This window comes from Aedes albopictus, chromosome 1 (assembly GCF_035046485.1).
Source record: "Aedes albopictus strain Foshan chromosome 1, AalbF5, whole genome shotgun sequence".
In the NCBI taxonomy this organism is placed as follows: domain Eukaryota; kingdom Metazoa; phylum Arthropoda; class Insecta; order Diptera; family Culicidae; genus Aedes; species Aedes albopictus.
The window spans coordinates 116,568,434-116,583,525 of NC_085136.1; the positions used below are offsets into that span (position 1 = coordinate 116,568,434).

Consider the following 15,092-nt stretch of genomic DNA (forward strand, 5'->3'; position numbering starts at 1 on the left):
AGACATAGATATATCGACTACTCTCAGCAGTTTCAGAAAAAGTTGGACGGATGATCCGAGAAGTTTCCAGCGGGATTAGGACTTGACCATTTGCTGACCGGTATGAGAGGCGTGTATGTGGATATGGATGTGGACATTCCAGCTGCTTTGGAGATTGAGAAATGAAATGCGCAAGAATTTCATGATAGTCTAAAGGACAAATGTTTTTCGTGTAATTTGCTGTTCAACACTGCACTCGAAGGAGCGATTAGGAGGTCTTGCGTGCAAAGAAATAACACTATTATCACACGGTCGTACATGGTCCTCGGCTTTGCGAACGATATTAATCTCATCGGCATCGATCGTCGGGCAGAAAATGAAGCTTATGCTCCAAAAGACAGCGGGGATAGGCTTGACGATTAACTCTACCAAGACGAAGTATATGACGGCGGATAGAGACAGAGGCAGGTCGGTCTAGTGGTTAATGCTGAGGTAGTGATTAAAGGGGTTGTGTTAGAAGTTGTTGAAGAATTTGTTTATCTTGGAACACTTGTGACATGTGACAATGACGTTTCCCGTGAAGTGAAAAGGTGTATTGCGATTGCGATTAGGGCATTTTATGGATTGCGTAACCAGCCCAGTTCCCGTAACTTTCAAACCCACGTTAAGGGAGGTAGACCGAAATTTTTCGGCGTTTTTGAGCGCACAAATCTATCAGCACAATTAAGTGCTGCAAATCTCCCACGATCCAACTATTAATTCGTCGGTTGATTTTAATTGCTTTATTGAGAGAAAATATGACCAACATAGTCAACATTCAAAAAAGCGAATATGACAATAATAAATTAGTAACCAAAATCAACCGAGAAACGTGGAAAAGAAAGCCCAAACAACATTTTGAAGTCAGCTGGCTTTAAATGATCCAAAACCTGTCACAAATCCTATAATACCGTTATTAGGATTTGCAACGATCATCAAAACCTTCTCAAATCCAACCGACTTGGAACTATTACTTGGGAATAGACTCTACTGAGCCCCGGCGGTTCCTCCGTGTTTATCGAGCATGTCTGATGCATATGATCAGCCAAAAAATCTGAGAGAATTCCAGAATGGACTTCCGGAGGAGTTCCAAAAGGATTTTCAGGAATTTCAGAAGGAACTCCAGAAAAGAGCTCCTGGATGGTGCTCCTGAAAAAAATCTGGAAGCAATTAATTTCGAAAAGGGGTAACATTTTCCCCAGATGGAGTTCTCGAAAGAATCTCGTTAAAAGCTCCATGACAATTTGCGGTAGAAGTATTTAGAGGAATTTCGGAAAAAGTTCCCAAGAAACATTCCGGAAAGAATTCCAGTTGGCATTCCCGGAGAAATCCCAGAAGGAATTTTTAAAGCAATCCCAAAAGTAGTTGTTAGTCGCAGAAGAAGTTAGCGTAGGAATCCCGGAAGAAGTTTTTGAAGGATTTCCAGAAGGATTTCTAAGGTAAAGTAATTCCTGAAGAGATCTCAGAAGGAACTTTTCGAGAAATCTCGGAAGTAGTTCCTGAAGAAACTCCAGAAGCAATTTCTGCAGGAAATTTGAAGAAATTCTGGAAGAAATGACTGGTGAAATTTTTGAAAGAATCCCAGAAAGAACGTCTAATGTAATCTCAGAATACAATTCTTAAGGAATGCCAGATAGAACGGCTCCCTGGGCATAGCGTTTCATCGTACTTGTCCCACAATGTACAACTTCATGCAATGGCAGGCAAAGAAAGCCCTTCAATCAATAACTGTGGAAGTGCTCTAAGAACATTAAGTTGACGAGAAGCAGGCCAAGTTCCAATGCGAACGTCGAGCCATAAGAAAGGAAGAAGATAGAACAAAGGAACAAATCCATAAGGGAACACCTGGGGAATCTTAGGAAGAACTTTTGAATGATCTTCAGAAAGAATTCTTTATGAAATCCCGGAAGGAATCTCAGGAAGAATCCCGGGAGGACTTCATGAAGGAATCTCAGCTGGAGCCTATTTAGGAATCTCAGACAAAAATCCAGAAGAATCCCAGAGGGAGCTTCTGAAAAAATCCTAAATAATCTCCCAGAACAAACTCCTGGATAGAATCTTGGAAACAGATGTGAGTAAACCGCGGAAGGAATTCCGCAAGTCATAAATCGTCTTTGGAATCGCTGCAGAATTTATTACTGCGTTTCGTCCAAAAGTATTCTTTCTGTGAATCCTCCAGGAGTGTATTATAGAAATCTTCTTGGAGTTATTTTCCTCAAGAATTTCGATGTGGGAATCTTGTAGGAGTTTTTTTTTCTAGAAATGTGCAAGATGTTCTGTATGGCAATCATCCAGGACTTCTACTAAGGAGTTCTCCAGGGAATCCATAACCCTAGCCGTGCATAGAGTTAAGAATCCCCCGAGTGATTGTGAGTTATAACCCAGACAGGCATGTTGCTTAGCGTTCACTACGTGTCATCATGCCAAGTGCCAGTTGACACACGAATAATGTCATCTGGAGTTCTTGGAGGAATCTTTAGATCTAGAATTCCCGGAGCTCAGACTAAAGTCCTGTAAGCATCCATGAAAGACTTCTGATGGATTCCCAGATGAAATTCATGAGGATATCAGGAGCAATCTACGGAAACATCCAAGATGGAATTCCTGATGGTATCCGCAGATAAAATTTCTGGGGGAATCTTCTGAAGTACCAGGAGGAATTTCCAGAAGGGTCTCCCAGCTGGCGATTCTGAAGGAATTTTAATGGAATTTAATGAGGAAACAGTCCTTAATAGATCTTTTACCATATTATGATATGTAGTTCCAAAGCTTTTTCCCGAAAGCCATTCTCAGAACAATGTTCCTCAGGAATTTTATGCATCCTTCTATATATATCAATGAAAATTTCCGGGGGAATGGTTTTCTGGGAAATAAGTCTCGAGAGAATGTTACAGAATCATAAAAATATTAAGATAATAATACAATCATTTTAACATTAACTATGATACAACTCAGATTCTTAGACTACAATTCTTTAAGTAAAAGTTGACCCCGCATCATCAAACTTTGACCAGCCAAAAACCGACCAGAACCAGAAACTGCGGAGGAGTAACAACCGCAAGACGATGACGACGAAGACGATGGGGTCGAATCAACGAAACAACTTACCTCTGTTTACGTGCTTTCTTGGTCGCCGCTCGGCGGGTGTGCGTGTGAGGCAGAGCCAATCGCTACGGGTGCGGGTTCTCGCCACTCGCCGTGTCCGTACACTCCAATCCAATGCTCCAATAGATCTAGAAAATCACCTTTCCGTTCGGTGCAATCAAAAATTTTCAGCCCGTTTTCCTCTTCCGGTGGTTCTTCTTCAAGCACCCAACCTGGCAAAGCGAAATTTGGTCGATTTTTCCGAGCACATGCTACGCCACCATCGAAACCGAGGAGAGCGATTCCCTTTGGCACTTCTTGCACACACTCCTTCTTTCTGAGAGGTTTTTCTTCCCACGACGGCACAAGATTCACGGTATTTTTTGACACTTGGCGACACTTCCCGCGGCCAAATCCCGAGTTTCCTGATGCGGTCACTTGCACGCTTCGGCCCCCACACACTGACGACCACCGAAAACACTTCAGTTCCGAACTGCTCTGGCAGGTGCAGCACCCAGAAATGCAGGAAGAAAAAAACAACAAAACACGAACGATCGATAAAAAATCCTCCGTTTTCTTCCTGCTTTTTCGGTGGTTTCTTCTTAGCACTCCCGGATCAATTCACTGCTGCTGCTGCTGGTTGGTGCCCGTTTTTTGCCTCTGCCTCGCCTCTCTCGTGCGCACACAACTTTCACACACACGGCCGGGACCGTCGTCGGGACGGGATTTTTTCCTCCTCCACCTCCGTTCGCTTCAACAAAACTTCACAGCAATCTGAGTAAAATCCGGAACTCGAAATTACGCAAATTCCAATCCCCTGCTTCTTTCTGATGCCCGATCGCGACACCGATTTGCACAAACTACTCTCCTCCGATCCGAAGGAAAATTGTAATTGTCCACTCGCGGCGACACCAGTCACTAGGAGGTCCGCTATTTTCGCTCACCACAATAATAATCCCCGTCTTGTTCGGTCCGTCGTCGAAGGAATTGATGCCATTTTTGAGAGTAACCAAAACCAAAAAATCTCGCACCACCGAAGACTGTGCAGAAGAAAAGACAAGACAGCAGCAGCGAGCGAAGTTGCGAAGGCGTGCGAGTGTGTTGGTGAGCGATTCAAGGATGCTGATGCTTTTTGAAGGGGAGGATTTTGACAGTTTGAGCGTTTGACGTCAGAATGCAGAGGCGCATTGGAAAAGGGAGTTCAGGGGAAAAATTAAACTGGTATAAAATTTGGAGCAACATTTGAAAACAGCACACAACTTGGATCTCGACTTGGATTCGCTCGATTGCACCACGATTGCTTCGGAAGTTCCTCCGGGAATTGGGTTCTTTAGGGGTATTCGGATTATTTCATAATCAGATTCTCCGCCCAAAAATCATTCGAAATCCAAAATTTCATAATTTTTGGGATCCGGGAACTATTTTTAAAATGCATTTAAAGTTTCTATGGGAAAATTTTTTTGTTCGGGTCGAACTGTCACTTTAGCGATTGAACTGTCATTCTATCCACGAAAATTAAAACTGTTTTGTTAATTTAACCATCAAAACCAAGGCATTGGAATCCAATAAAATCACATTCTACTCAGAAAAATGAACTCTTTCGATCAGGCTATAGAAAATAGCAATATTTTATTCATTGAACAACCCAATTGGCTTCTTTAGTGGTGTTGAGATAATTCCATATTCCGAATCTACATGCCAAACTGAGCCGAAATCCATATTTTCATGAATTTTGGTGCCCGGGAACCATTCAAAGTTTGTATGGGAGCGATTTGTCGAATCACCCCTCGACGCATTTTGTACTGGGCGGAGCTGTCAAGTAGTTGCCCAGCTGTCAAAAGGGTATTTCAAAAAATCTCTTTGTAATTGAATTTAGGTATCAAAATAAAGTTCTAAAATCTGAAAAAAATCATACTGGCTTAGAAAAAGGTGCTCTTTCGTATAAAATCAAAAAAACAATACATTATTTTTAATTTAAAAACCCAATTCCTCCGGAAGTTCCTCCGGGAATTCCTCCGGAAGTTCCCCCGGGAATTCCTCCGGAAGTTCCCCCGGGAATTCCTCCGGAAGTTCCCCCGGGAATTCCTCCGGAAGTTCCCCCGGGAATTCCTCCGGAAGTTCCCCCGGGAATTCCTCCGGAAGTTCCCCCGGGAATTCCTCCGGAAGTTCCCCCGGGAATTCCTCCGGAAGTTCCCCCGGGAATTCCTCCGGAAGTTCCTCCGGGAATTCCTCCGGAAGTTCCCCCGGGAATTCCTCCGGAAGTTCCCCCGGGAATTCCTCCGGAAGTTCCCCCGGGAATTCCTCCGGAAGTTCCTCCGGGAATTCCTCCGGAAGTTCGCCCGGGAATCCCTCCGGAAGTTCCCCCGGGAATTCCTCCGGAAGTTCCCCCGGGAATTCCTCCGGAAGTTCCCCGGGAATTCCTCCGGAAGTTCCCCGGGAATTCCTCCGGAAGTTCCCCGGGAATTCCTCCGGAAGTTCCCCGGGAATTCCTCCGGAAGTTCCCCGGGAATTCCTCCGGAAGTTCCCCGGGAATTCCTCCGGAAGTTCCCCGGGAATTCCTCCGGAAGTTCCCCGGGAATTCCTCCGGAAGTTCCCCGGGAATTCCTCCGGAAGTTCCCCGGGAATTCCTCCGGAAGTTCCCCGGGAATTCCTCCGGAAGTTCCCCGGGAATTCCTCCGGAAGTTCCCCGGGAATTCCTCCGGAAGTTCCCCGGGAATTCCTCCGGAAGTTCCCCCGGGAATTCCTCCGGAAGTTCCCCCGGGAATTCCTCCGGAAGTTCCCCCGGGAATTCCTCCGGAAGTTCCCCCGGGAATTCCTCCGGAAGTTCCCCCGGGAATTCCTCCGGAAGTTCCCCCGGGAATTCCTCCGGAAGTTCCCCCGGGAATTCCTCCGGAAGTTCCCCCGGGAATTCCTCCGGAAGTTCCCCCGGGAATTCCTCCGGAAGTTCCCCCGGGAATTCCTCCGGAAGTTCCCCCGGGAATTCCTCCGGAAGTTCCCCCGGGAATTCCTCCGGAAGTTCCCCCGGGAATTCCTCCGGAAGTTCCCCCGGGAATTCCTCCGGAAGTTCCCCCGGGAATTCCTCCGGAAGTTCCCCCGGGAATTCCTCCGGAAGTTCCCCCGGGAATTCCTCCGGAAGTTCCCCCGGGAATTCCTCCGGAAGTTCCCCCGGGAATTCCTCCGGAAGTTCCCCCGGGAATTCCTCCGGAAGTTCCCCCGGGAATTCCTCCGGAAGTTCCCCCGGGAATTCCTCCGGAAGTTCCCCCGGGAATTCCTCCGGAAGTTCCCCCGGGAATTCCTCCGGAAGTTCCCCCGGGAACTCCTCCGGAAGTTCCCCGGGAATTCCTCCGGAAGTTCCCCGGGAATTCCTCCGGAAGTTCCCCGGGAATTCCTCCGGAAGTTCCCCGGGAATTCCTCCGGAAGTTCCCCGGGAATTCCTCCGGAAGTTCCCCCGGGAATTCCTCCGGAAGTTCCCCCGGGAATTCCTCCGGAAGTTCCCCCGGGAATTCCTCCGGAAGTTCCCCCGGGAATTCCTCCGGAAGTTCCCCCGGGAATTCCTCCGGAAGTTCCCCCGGGAATTCCTCCGGAAGTTCCCCCGGGAATTCCTCCGGAAGTTCCCCCGGGAATTCCTCCGGAAGTTCCCCCGGGAATTCCTCCGGAAGTTCCCCCGGGAATTCCTCCGGAAGTTCCCCCGGGAATTCCTCCGGAAGTTCCCCCGGGAATTCCTCCGGAAGTTCCCCCGGGAATTCCTCCGGAAGTTCCCCCGGGAATTCCTCCGGAAGTTCCCCCGGGAATTCCTCCGGAAGTTCCCCCGGGAATTCCTCCGGAAGTTCCCCCGGGAATTCCTCCGGAAGTTCCCCCGGGAATTCCTCCGGAAGTTCCCCCGGGAATTCCTCCGGAAGTTCCCCCGGGAATTCCTCCGGAAGTTCCCCCGGGAATTCCTCCGGAAGTTCCCCCGGGAATTCCTCCGGAAGTTCCCCCGGGAATTCCTCCGGAAGTTCCCCCGGGAATTCCTCCGGAAGTTCCCCCGGGAATTCCTCCGGAAGTTCCCCCGGGAATTCCTCCGGAAGTTCCCCCGGGAATTCCTCCGGAAGTTCCCCCGGGAATTCCTCCGGAAGTTCCCCCGGGAATTCCTCCGGAAGTTCCCCCGGGAATTCCTCCGGAAGTTCCCCCGGGAATTCCTCCGGAAGTTCCCCCGGGAATTCCTCCGGAAGTTCCCCCGGGAATTCCTCCGGAAGTTCCTCCGGGAATTCCTCCGGAAGTTCGCCCGGGAATCCCTCCGGAAGTTCCCCCGGGAATTCCTCCGGAAGTTCCCCCGGGAATTCCTCCGGAAGTTCCCCCGGGAATTCCTCCGGAAGTTCCCCCGGGAATTCCTCGTTTATGCGGGTGGTGACCGCCGAAAACGACACCTGCGAAGAAATTCGCATTGTGACAGGAGAGCTCGATTTGGACTCCGCAGAACTCTACGATCGAATAAAGTTCGCCGTCACACGAAGTTATTTAACCCGCTAGCCTTAAGGCTAGTACGCAGTTCCTGAGAACTGTGCATTAGCATAGGACAAGAAATGGTCAAGAAATGCATCTAGTGAAAAAATTCCTAAAACACTGCACAGTGGGAAAAAATAGGTATAAAACGCGAATAAATTCAATATCTCTGCTCGGAGTGGATGGATTCGAATGATTTTTTGACACAAACTGCAAAAACCTTTATAGTTTCAGACAAGGGGAATGACATATCCTTTTCTAACCGGAATATCCGCATCTATCCGTTTCTAACCGTCGCTAACCGCGTCTAACTTCTGCTCACTTAGCAGCTCGCTTAGTAACGGTTAGCGACGGTTAGAAACGGATAGATGCGGATATTCCGGTTAGAAAAGGATATGTCATTCCCCTTGGTTTCAGATAAAGAGGGTGTCATTCACCGCACGATGCTGGAAATCAGTGTATTGGCTTCTTAAACGGTGTTGAGATAATTCCATATTCTGAATCTGCATGCAAAACTGAGCCGAAATCCAAATTTTCATGAATTTTGGTGCCTGGGAACCTATTTAAAAATCAAATTGAAGTTTGTATGGGAGCGATTTGTCGAATCACCCCTTGTCGCATTTTGTACTGGGCGCAGCTGTCAAGCAGTTGTCCAGCTGTCAAAAGGTGATTTCAAAAAATCTCTTTGAAATTGATTTTAGGTATCAAAACAAAGTTCTAAAAATCTGAAAAAAAAATCATAGTGGCTCAGAAAAAGGTGATCTTTCGTATGAAATCAAAAAAATAATACATTTTTTTAAATTTAAAAACCCAATTGAGCTTGTTTTACCCCGCGCTTTCTGTTTCACACCTTTTTGAGAAAATCTACATCTATTACCGAATGGCGTGCAAAATTAATGCCTTATTTAACTCGTATTTGTGTAGAAACTTCCATTGTATCGGAAATTTGACATAAGATTGCACCTTCTCTTGCCGATTGCATTCCCCTCCGGGTGGAGATGCATGTGAAAATTTAAAGAAATAGGGGATATCGGGGTTATTTGAAGATATTTCAATTTTTAAGGCCGTGCGGTGAGCCAAACCAGCTCCGTTCGATACTACGGAAGTTTTAACACAAACACGAATCAAATAAATCATTTTTGGCCGAGATGAACCAGCCCTGGGCTGAAAATCTCGTTAATAAAGATAATAATAATAAATCATTTATTTTGCACTCTAGGATTTTTCCAAAAAGGTGAAAAAGAGAGAGAGTGGGGTGAAACGGGCCCGATACACTGATTTCCAGCATCGTGCGGTGAATGACCCCCTCCTTATCTGAAACTGTAGAGTTTTTTGCAGTTTGTGTCAAAATTTCATTCAAATCCATCCACTCCGAGCAGAGATATTGAATTTATTCGCGTTTTATACCTATTTTTTCCCATTGTGCACTGATTTGACCAGTAGTCCTCTATCCACTTATACGCGAGTGGTAATGGCGGCGGCGGGCTCAAATAACCGATTCGAATTTTGACGTTTCGTGGGGATCGCAATCGGTTGGCGCCAACAAACGGTGGGTGAAGGGGTGAGGAGGAGAATGAAACTGTTTTGACTTTCTCCCAAGAAACGTCAAAATTCGAACCGGTTGGACATGTCCGCCACCGCCATTACCACTCGCGGATAAGTGGATAGGCACGAAACATGGACACTACGTGCAGAGGACCAACGCGCCCTAGGAGTTTTTGGACGGAAGGTGTTGCATACCATCTACGGCGGAGTGCAGATGGAAGACGGGACTTGGAAAAGGCGAATGAACACGCGAAAATCGGGAGGCTACTGTGGGCCGGGTCACGTCATCAGGATGTCGGATAGCAACTCGACTAAAATGGTTCTTGAGAGTCGTCCTACCGATACAAGAAGACGTGGTGCGCAGCGACCTAGATGGGTCGATCTAAAGACGCTATATGCATGATGCATGATCTTTAGCATATAGGGTCTTTAGGTCGATCAAGTGGAGGATGATTTGCGCGAGGATTTGCGGACCCTTCGCAGAGTGCGAAACTGAAGACACACATCCATGGATCAAGTAGACTGGATACGACTCCTACGTACAGTAGAGGATACTCAGCCCTTAGTCTGACCGGTAGGTGAGGTAAGGTCACAACGAATGCGTGCACTGAGCTGCCCGGATAAAAACTAACCATAGGGTATTTGGTGAAAACCATTCCTGTACCATACAGTGTACCAGCTACAACATAATGTATTGTAATGGAATGGTTCGCTAAAAGCTTTGCACATTGGTAGCTATTATACATTTACATCCGATCTTTATGTAACAATATATTATACTGTTTTTCTTACGTTTGAACCATTGACTATTCCGAAACAATCTTTTTCCGTGCATTTTTAATTTTTTATTCAGTTTATGATTTTTTCCGTGCTTTGTTTTGTTGATGTCCGTGACATTTTTGTTGCAAAGGAAATGAAAGAGAAAAAAGTGAATAAGTTGAAACATCTATTTAAAGTCAATAAAATGTTTAAATAAAGTGGTAAACCAGGTGTCCTAAGGACTGCATATCCAAGAGATATGGTGGGCTAGGTATGTAGAGTGCGATGAGAGGAATACGAATGTAGGTCAACCCGGAAAGACGCAGGCCAGATTACCGTAAATCAGTGGATGAGTTCAACACTATTCTTTCTCTTCTTCTCTCATGTGAAATTGCCTTGTACAACAACCGAATTAAATGCGATTTATCTTTGACATTTTTAACATAAGGACTGGACTGGACACTGAAACGACTTCTGAAATAAGTTCGTCTTCGCTTTTAAACCTAACTTATAGTTGAATCGAACTTGACAGTTTTCTTATGAGTTGTTATGTACACATTTCATAGTTCAGTCAAATTTGAGCCTCAATATTGCAATAATGGTTAAGCACGCTGTAATGATACTTATGTACCTCGTCACCCACTTCATGCAACTACATTAGTGGTCTAATAACACTTAGCGCGCTAGGCATAGTTCCATCATGCCGCTTAAAGTGTTGCCACAAATAATGCTTAGTTTGCAAAACCCGGTTATCTGGCTGGTGGGACATGGGAGCTTAAGCTTCAACTGTTAATGCAATCAGAGGCTACTCAGACTTAGACGAGTTTAGGTTAGTTTGGCTAGAACTGCCATTATCGAAGGAACATGACGAGGTAATATAACATTATATGGTTTATCTAATGTAAAACAATACAACATAACAAAAGAGAACCATTCCAAAACCATGATTAAATTTATAACTAGTAGTGAAATTACAATAAAAAACAATATGTTTACGGTACATTTTATTGTTTGACACCATACGTGTACCATACAATGTACGGTATATTAAAGCCCACGTATCAGTATTTCGAACAATTCATTTACAATAAAATGTATGGTTTTGTAAAAAAAAATATATGGGGAAAAATATTTTTTTTATATTGTTACGATACTTAAGGTGAATATATGAAGAAGCCACACCTCAAATTTTCAAGACCACGAGCTGAATGAACCAAAGGTCGGATTGCGCTGAAAAGTTGATCGATTGGTCACCACCGGGGTGTGACCAATCGATCAACTTTTCAGCCCAATCGGTCGTTTGGTTCATTCAGCTCGTGCTCTTGAAAATTTGGGGTATGGCTCCGTCATATAATGTCCTTAACAACCCGTATAGTATATTGTAAAAATCTCATTTACAATTCACTGTATGGTGTCTAACATTACATCTTATTGTTTTTGTATTTTTAATTTTTACAGTGGTGTTTATTGTAACAATAAGGTTTTAAATAGTACTGTTACAATACAACATTCGGTTTTTCTACTGTATTTTTTATTCGGGTGGTGTAACTTGTCCCTGAATGACATCAAAACAAATAATTTGAACTTGGGGCAAAGTGCGTCACACAACCTAATCAGAACATACTCCAGATTTATACCAGTTCACTTATAATTTTTTTAAACTGAGTTCGACTCTGTCCTCCAACGCGTCCAGCCTCTGAAACGCCATGTAACGCATTGTAACTAATCCAAGTTCGTTCGCCGGTTGTCAGCTCAGAAGAAAAATCCAAAAAATCGATTCAGTCGCGGCTCCAGCAGTTCCAAAGATTTCTGTCTGGGAAAAAAGAAGTGAAAATGTCCCGTGTTTTGTGCTGGCTCGTAGCCGGGCTCGCCGTATTTGCATTGGCCACCGTTCCGGCCCGCGCAGAAGCTGGTGAAACTCTGGTTCTGCTTGATAATTTGGCCATCCGCGAGACGCACTCCATTTTCTTCAAAAGTTTGCAAGGTAAGAGGAAGAAGCCGTGCTTGTGACGTGTCCCACCCTACAACTCCTATTTTGATGATTTTCAGAACGCGGCTACAAACTTACCTTCAAGCTGGCGGATGATGCCAGCCTGGTTCTCTCCAAGTACGGCGAATTCTTGTACAAGCACCTTATTTTGTTCGCCCCCTCGGTGGAGGAATTTGGCGGATCGTTGAGCGTCGAAGCCATTACGGATTTCGTTGATAACGGTGGCAATGTGCTGGTTGCTGGAAGTTCCAGCTCTGGTGATGCCCTGCGGGAATTGGCGTCCGAGTGCGGTTTCGAGGTGGACGAGGAAAATGCGGCGGTCATCGATCACTTGAACTACGACATTTCCGACGGAGGCGATCATACGCTGGTGGTGGCTTCGCCGGAGAATCTAATCGATTCGGAAATCGTCGTTGGAAAGAAATCCGTGGGACCCCTGTTGTACCGAGGAACCGGTCTGCTGGCCGATAAGGAAAACCCACTGGTATTGCAGCTGTTGACTGCGGACAGCACCGCTTACAGTTACATTCCGGATGCCCCGATCAAGGAGTACCCTCATGCCGTTGGAAAGGGCACGCTTCTGATCGCAGCCCTCCAGGCCAGAAATAACGCCCGGGTTGTGTTCTCTGGATCTCTGTATTTCTTCTCCGACGAAGCGTTCCTCTCTTCAGTGCAGCGCGCCCAGGATGGAAAATTGCACAACAAATCCGGAAACCAGGATGTGGCCACTTCCATCAGCAAGTGGGTTTTCGGAGAAAACGGAGTGATCCGCGTCCGATCGGTCAAGCACTTCAAGGAAGGCGAAAACCAGCCTCCGGCCGCTTACACCATCACCGAGCCGGTCGTTTACACCATTGAAATTGAGACCCTCGCGGCCGATGGCCGCTGGCAGCCGTTCCAAGCGAACGACGTCCAGCTGGAATTCGTCCGGATCGATCCGTTCGTGCGAACCACCCTGAAACACATCGGCGGCGGTCGCTACCAGGCCAAATTCAAAATCCCGGATGTTTACGGCGTGTACCAGTTCAAGGTCGATTACGATCGGATTGGATATACTCATCTGTACTCGACAACGCAGGTCTCGGTTCGACCCCTTACGCACACTCAGTACGAGCGATTCATTCCCAGTGCCTATCCGTACTACGTGAGCGCCTTCTCGATGATGGTCGGAATGTTCCTGTTCTCAATCATTTTCCTGCACTACAAGGATGATGGCGCAAGCGGCAAAGTGGCCGCTGAGAAGAAGTCTCAGTAGAGAGTGGCGGAGGTACGTATGATGGGCACCATGTAGCCCACTTTACAGTCACATTTCCTAATGTAGTAGATTCGCTAAGTGAACGACTCGTAATCGAATCAGATCATGCTGAATGATTCAATGCTGAAAGACATAATAAAACTCGTACATTCAAGTGAACTTGTAGGTTTATGAGTAGAATGAAAAGAAATTTCATGATAGATTGAATCATCAACTTGAATATTTTGAAGATTTTTAATCGGCGGAACTTTCAATACGGAAGCATAATCATATATGACAGTGCTTCCCAAACTGTGCGCCGCGAAGCTTTCGCAGGGGCGCCGCGAGCAAATTGAAAAAATGGTCCTCAACTAGCTTAGAACACAGTCTAAGAATATTGAAAGTTCCGTTTTAAATTTTTGATCTAGTGATTTAAAATCAGAAGATACTAAATATACAGGAATCTATCTTCAACGCTAAGATAATATCCTTAAAAACCTTTTTAGATTCAATCGGCTTTCACGAAAGAATGAATGCACTATAATGTGCTTTTCGTCAACAGATCGCGAGAGAAAATATCTCAGCGAACACTGTGCACCGACGGTCATATGAATGGACGTTGTGTGCGGCTCGGATGATTGATTACCTATTTTTCTCTCGCTGCGTTAGTGAATGAGAGAAGGAGAGAGCCGTAATGCCATCATTCATGCTGTGTCTGAATAATAGTTAGCATTTGCGCGCCAAATTTGTTACCGTTCGGTCTGTTTGTGGTTTTCGCTCGGGTTTTCGTTTCTGCTTTTCGACGTGGGTAGGTATTTTGCTAGATTAAATTAAATGAAAATCGATGGTTTTAAGAAAAATTTGTTACGTAATCAATATTACGTTTGCATTTCTCCAGCTTGATAATGAAGCGATTTTTGATTTCGAATCATGTTGTTGCTAAGAATGCCGAACAGGAGGAGGAATCGCAGAAACAGAATGAGAAAAGAAAAGCTAAAATGCGCAAATATGATGACAGCTATCTCGAGTTTGGATTTACGTATAAGGTGGTAAATAGTGAAGATTATCCACAATGTGTAGTGTGCCTTAAGATTATTTCGGTGGAATCTATGCTTCCCAGCAAGCTTAAGCGGCATTTGGAAACCCAACACCCGAACTTGGCAAAAAAGGACAGGGATTTTTTTCAACGGAAATTGGGTGAAAACAAGCAGCAGCATGTTTCTTTTTCACGACAAACGCACATCAACAGCAACGCGTTGCTGGCATCATATAAAGTGGCCTATCGTGTGGCGCAGTGTAAAAAATCGCATACCATCGCAGAAGAATTGATCTTGCCAGCCGCCGTGGATCTGGTTTCGACTATGATTGGAGAGCATGCAAGTCAACAGCTGTCGAAAGTGCCCCTTTCCAACAATACCATTGCACGTAGGATTGACGACATGGCCAACGACATCAACTGTCAGCTCGTTGATTTTTTGAAAAACCGAGAGTACGCATTGCAGTTGGATGAAGCTACGGATAATATTGCGGAGATTCCACCTGTTTAGACTACTGCGCGAAAATTAGTTGCGTGGATTTTTCTTGCGTGGGCCCACAGATATAAAACCAGACCGCGTCCTGGTGAATATTTTACGCTGTGTTGTTGGGTACACATTTAGTGATAGTTTTGCATTGTAAACAAACATTTATAACGCACCTACGCTGAAAATAAGGCTTATCATTTATTTGCGTCGGAATCTATAAATCTTCACAACGGGCAATAACAAGGATGCACATCTAATTTGCTACGTCCGGTTCATCAATAAAGGCGACTTTTCGGAAGATCTGCTGTTCTGCAAGCCTATTTCGGGAGGAACGTCGGGACAAGAGTTGTTCGAAATAATCGATTCCTACATGGTTGAACATGGAATTCTTTGGCAAAACTGTGTAGGAATCTGTACAGACGGAGCGCGTGCTATGTCAGGACGATTCCAGGGATTG

The 15,092-nt window shown here is 45.6% G+C and overlaps 3 protein-coding genes across 3 annotated transcripts in view; 2 read left to right on the forward strand and 1 right to left on the reverse strand.

Annotated features, from left to right (window-relative positions):
• LOC109402218 (leucine-rich repeat flightless-interacting protein 2) overlaps positions 1 to 4,210 on the reverse strand; it is a 445,842-nt gene extending 441,632 nt beyond the window's left edge. Inside the window, exon 1 of the mRNA XM_062845229.1 lies at positions 3,127 to 4,210. The gene's annotated coding sequence lies outside the window, so the exon portion shown is untranslated. The remainder of the gene's footprint in view (positions 1 to 3,126) is intronic.
• A 7,378-nt stretch (positions 4,211 to 11,588) lies between these two features.
• On the forward strand, positions 11,589 to 13,287 carry LOC115267212 (dolichyl-diphosphooligosaccharide--protein glycosyltransferase 48 kDa subunit). Its single transcript, XM_029874091.2, has 2 exons — positions 11,589 to 11,872; positions 11,938 to 13,287. The coding sequence occupies exons 1-2, from the start codon at positions 11,722 to 11,724 to the stop codon at positions 13,131 to 13,133; spliced, it is 1,347 nt and encodes a 448-aa protein (XP_029729951.1). The 5' UTR covers positions 11,589 to 11,721; the 3' UTR covers positions 13,134 to 13,287.
• Positions 13,288 to 13,925: 638 nt separating this feature from the next.
• LOC115267191 (zinc finger BED domain-containing protein 5-like) lies at positions 13,926 to 14,855 on the forward strand. The gene has a single exon (XM_029874062.2). The coding sequence runs from the start codon at positions 14,018 to 14,020 to the stop codon at positions 14,657 to 14,659; it is 642 nt and encodes a 213-aa protein (XP_029729922.2). The 5' UTR covers positions 13,926 to 14,017; the 3' UTR covers positions 14,660 to 14,855.
• Positions 14,856 to 15,092: the final 237 nt, after the last annotated feature.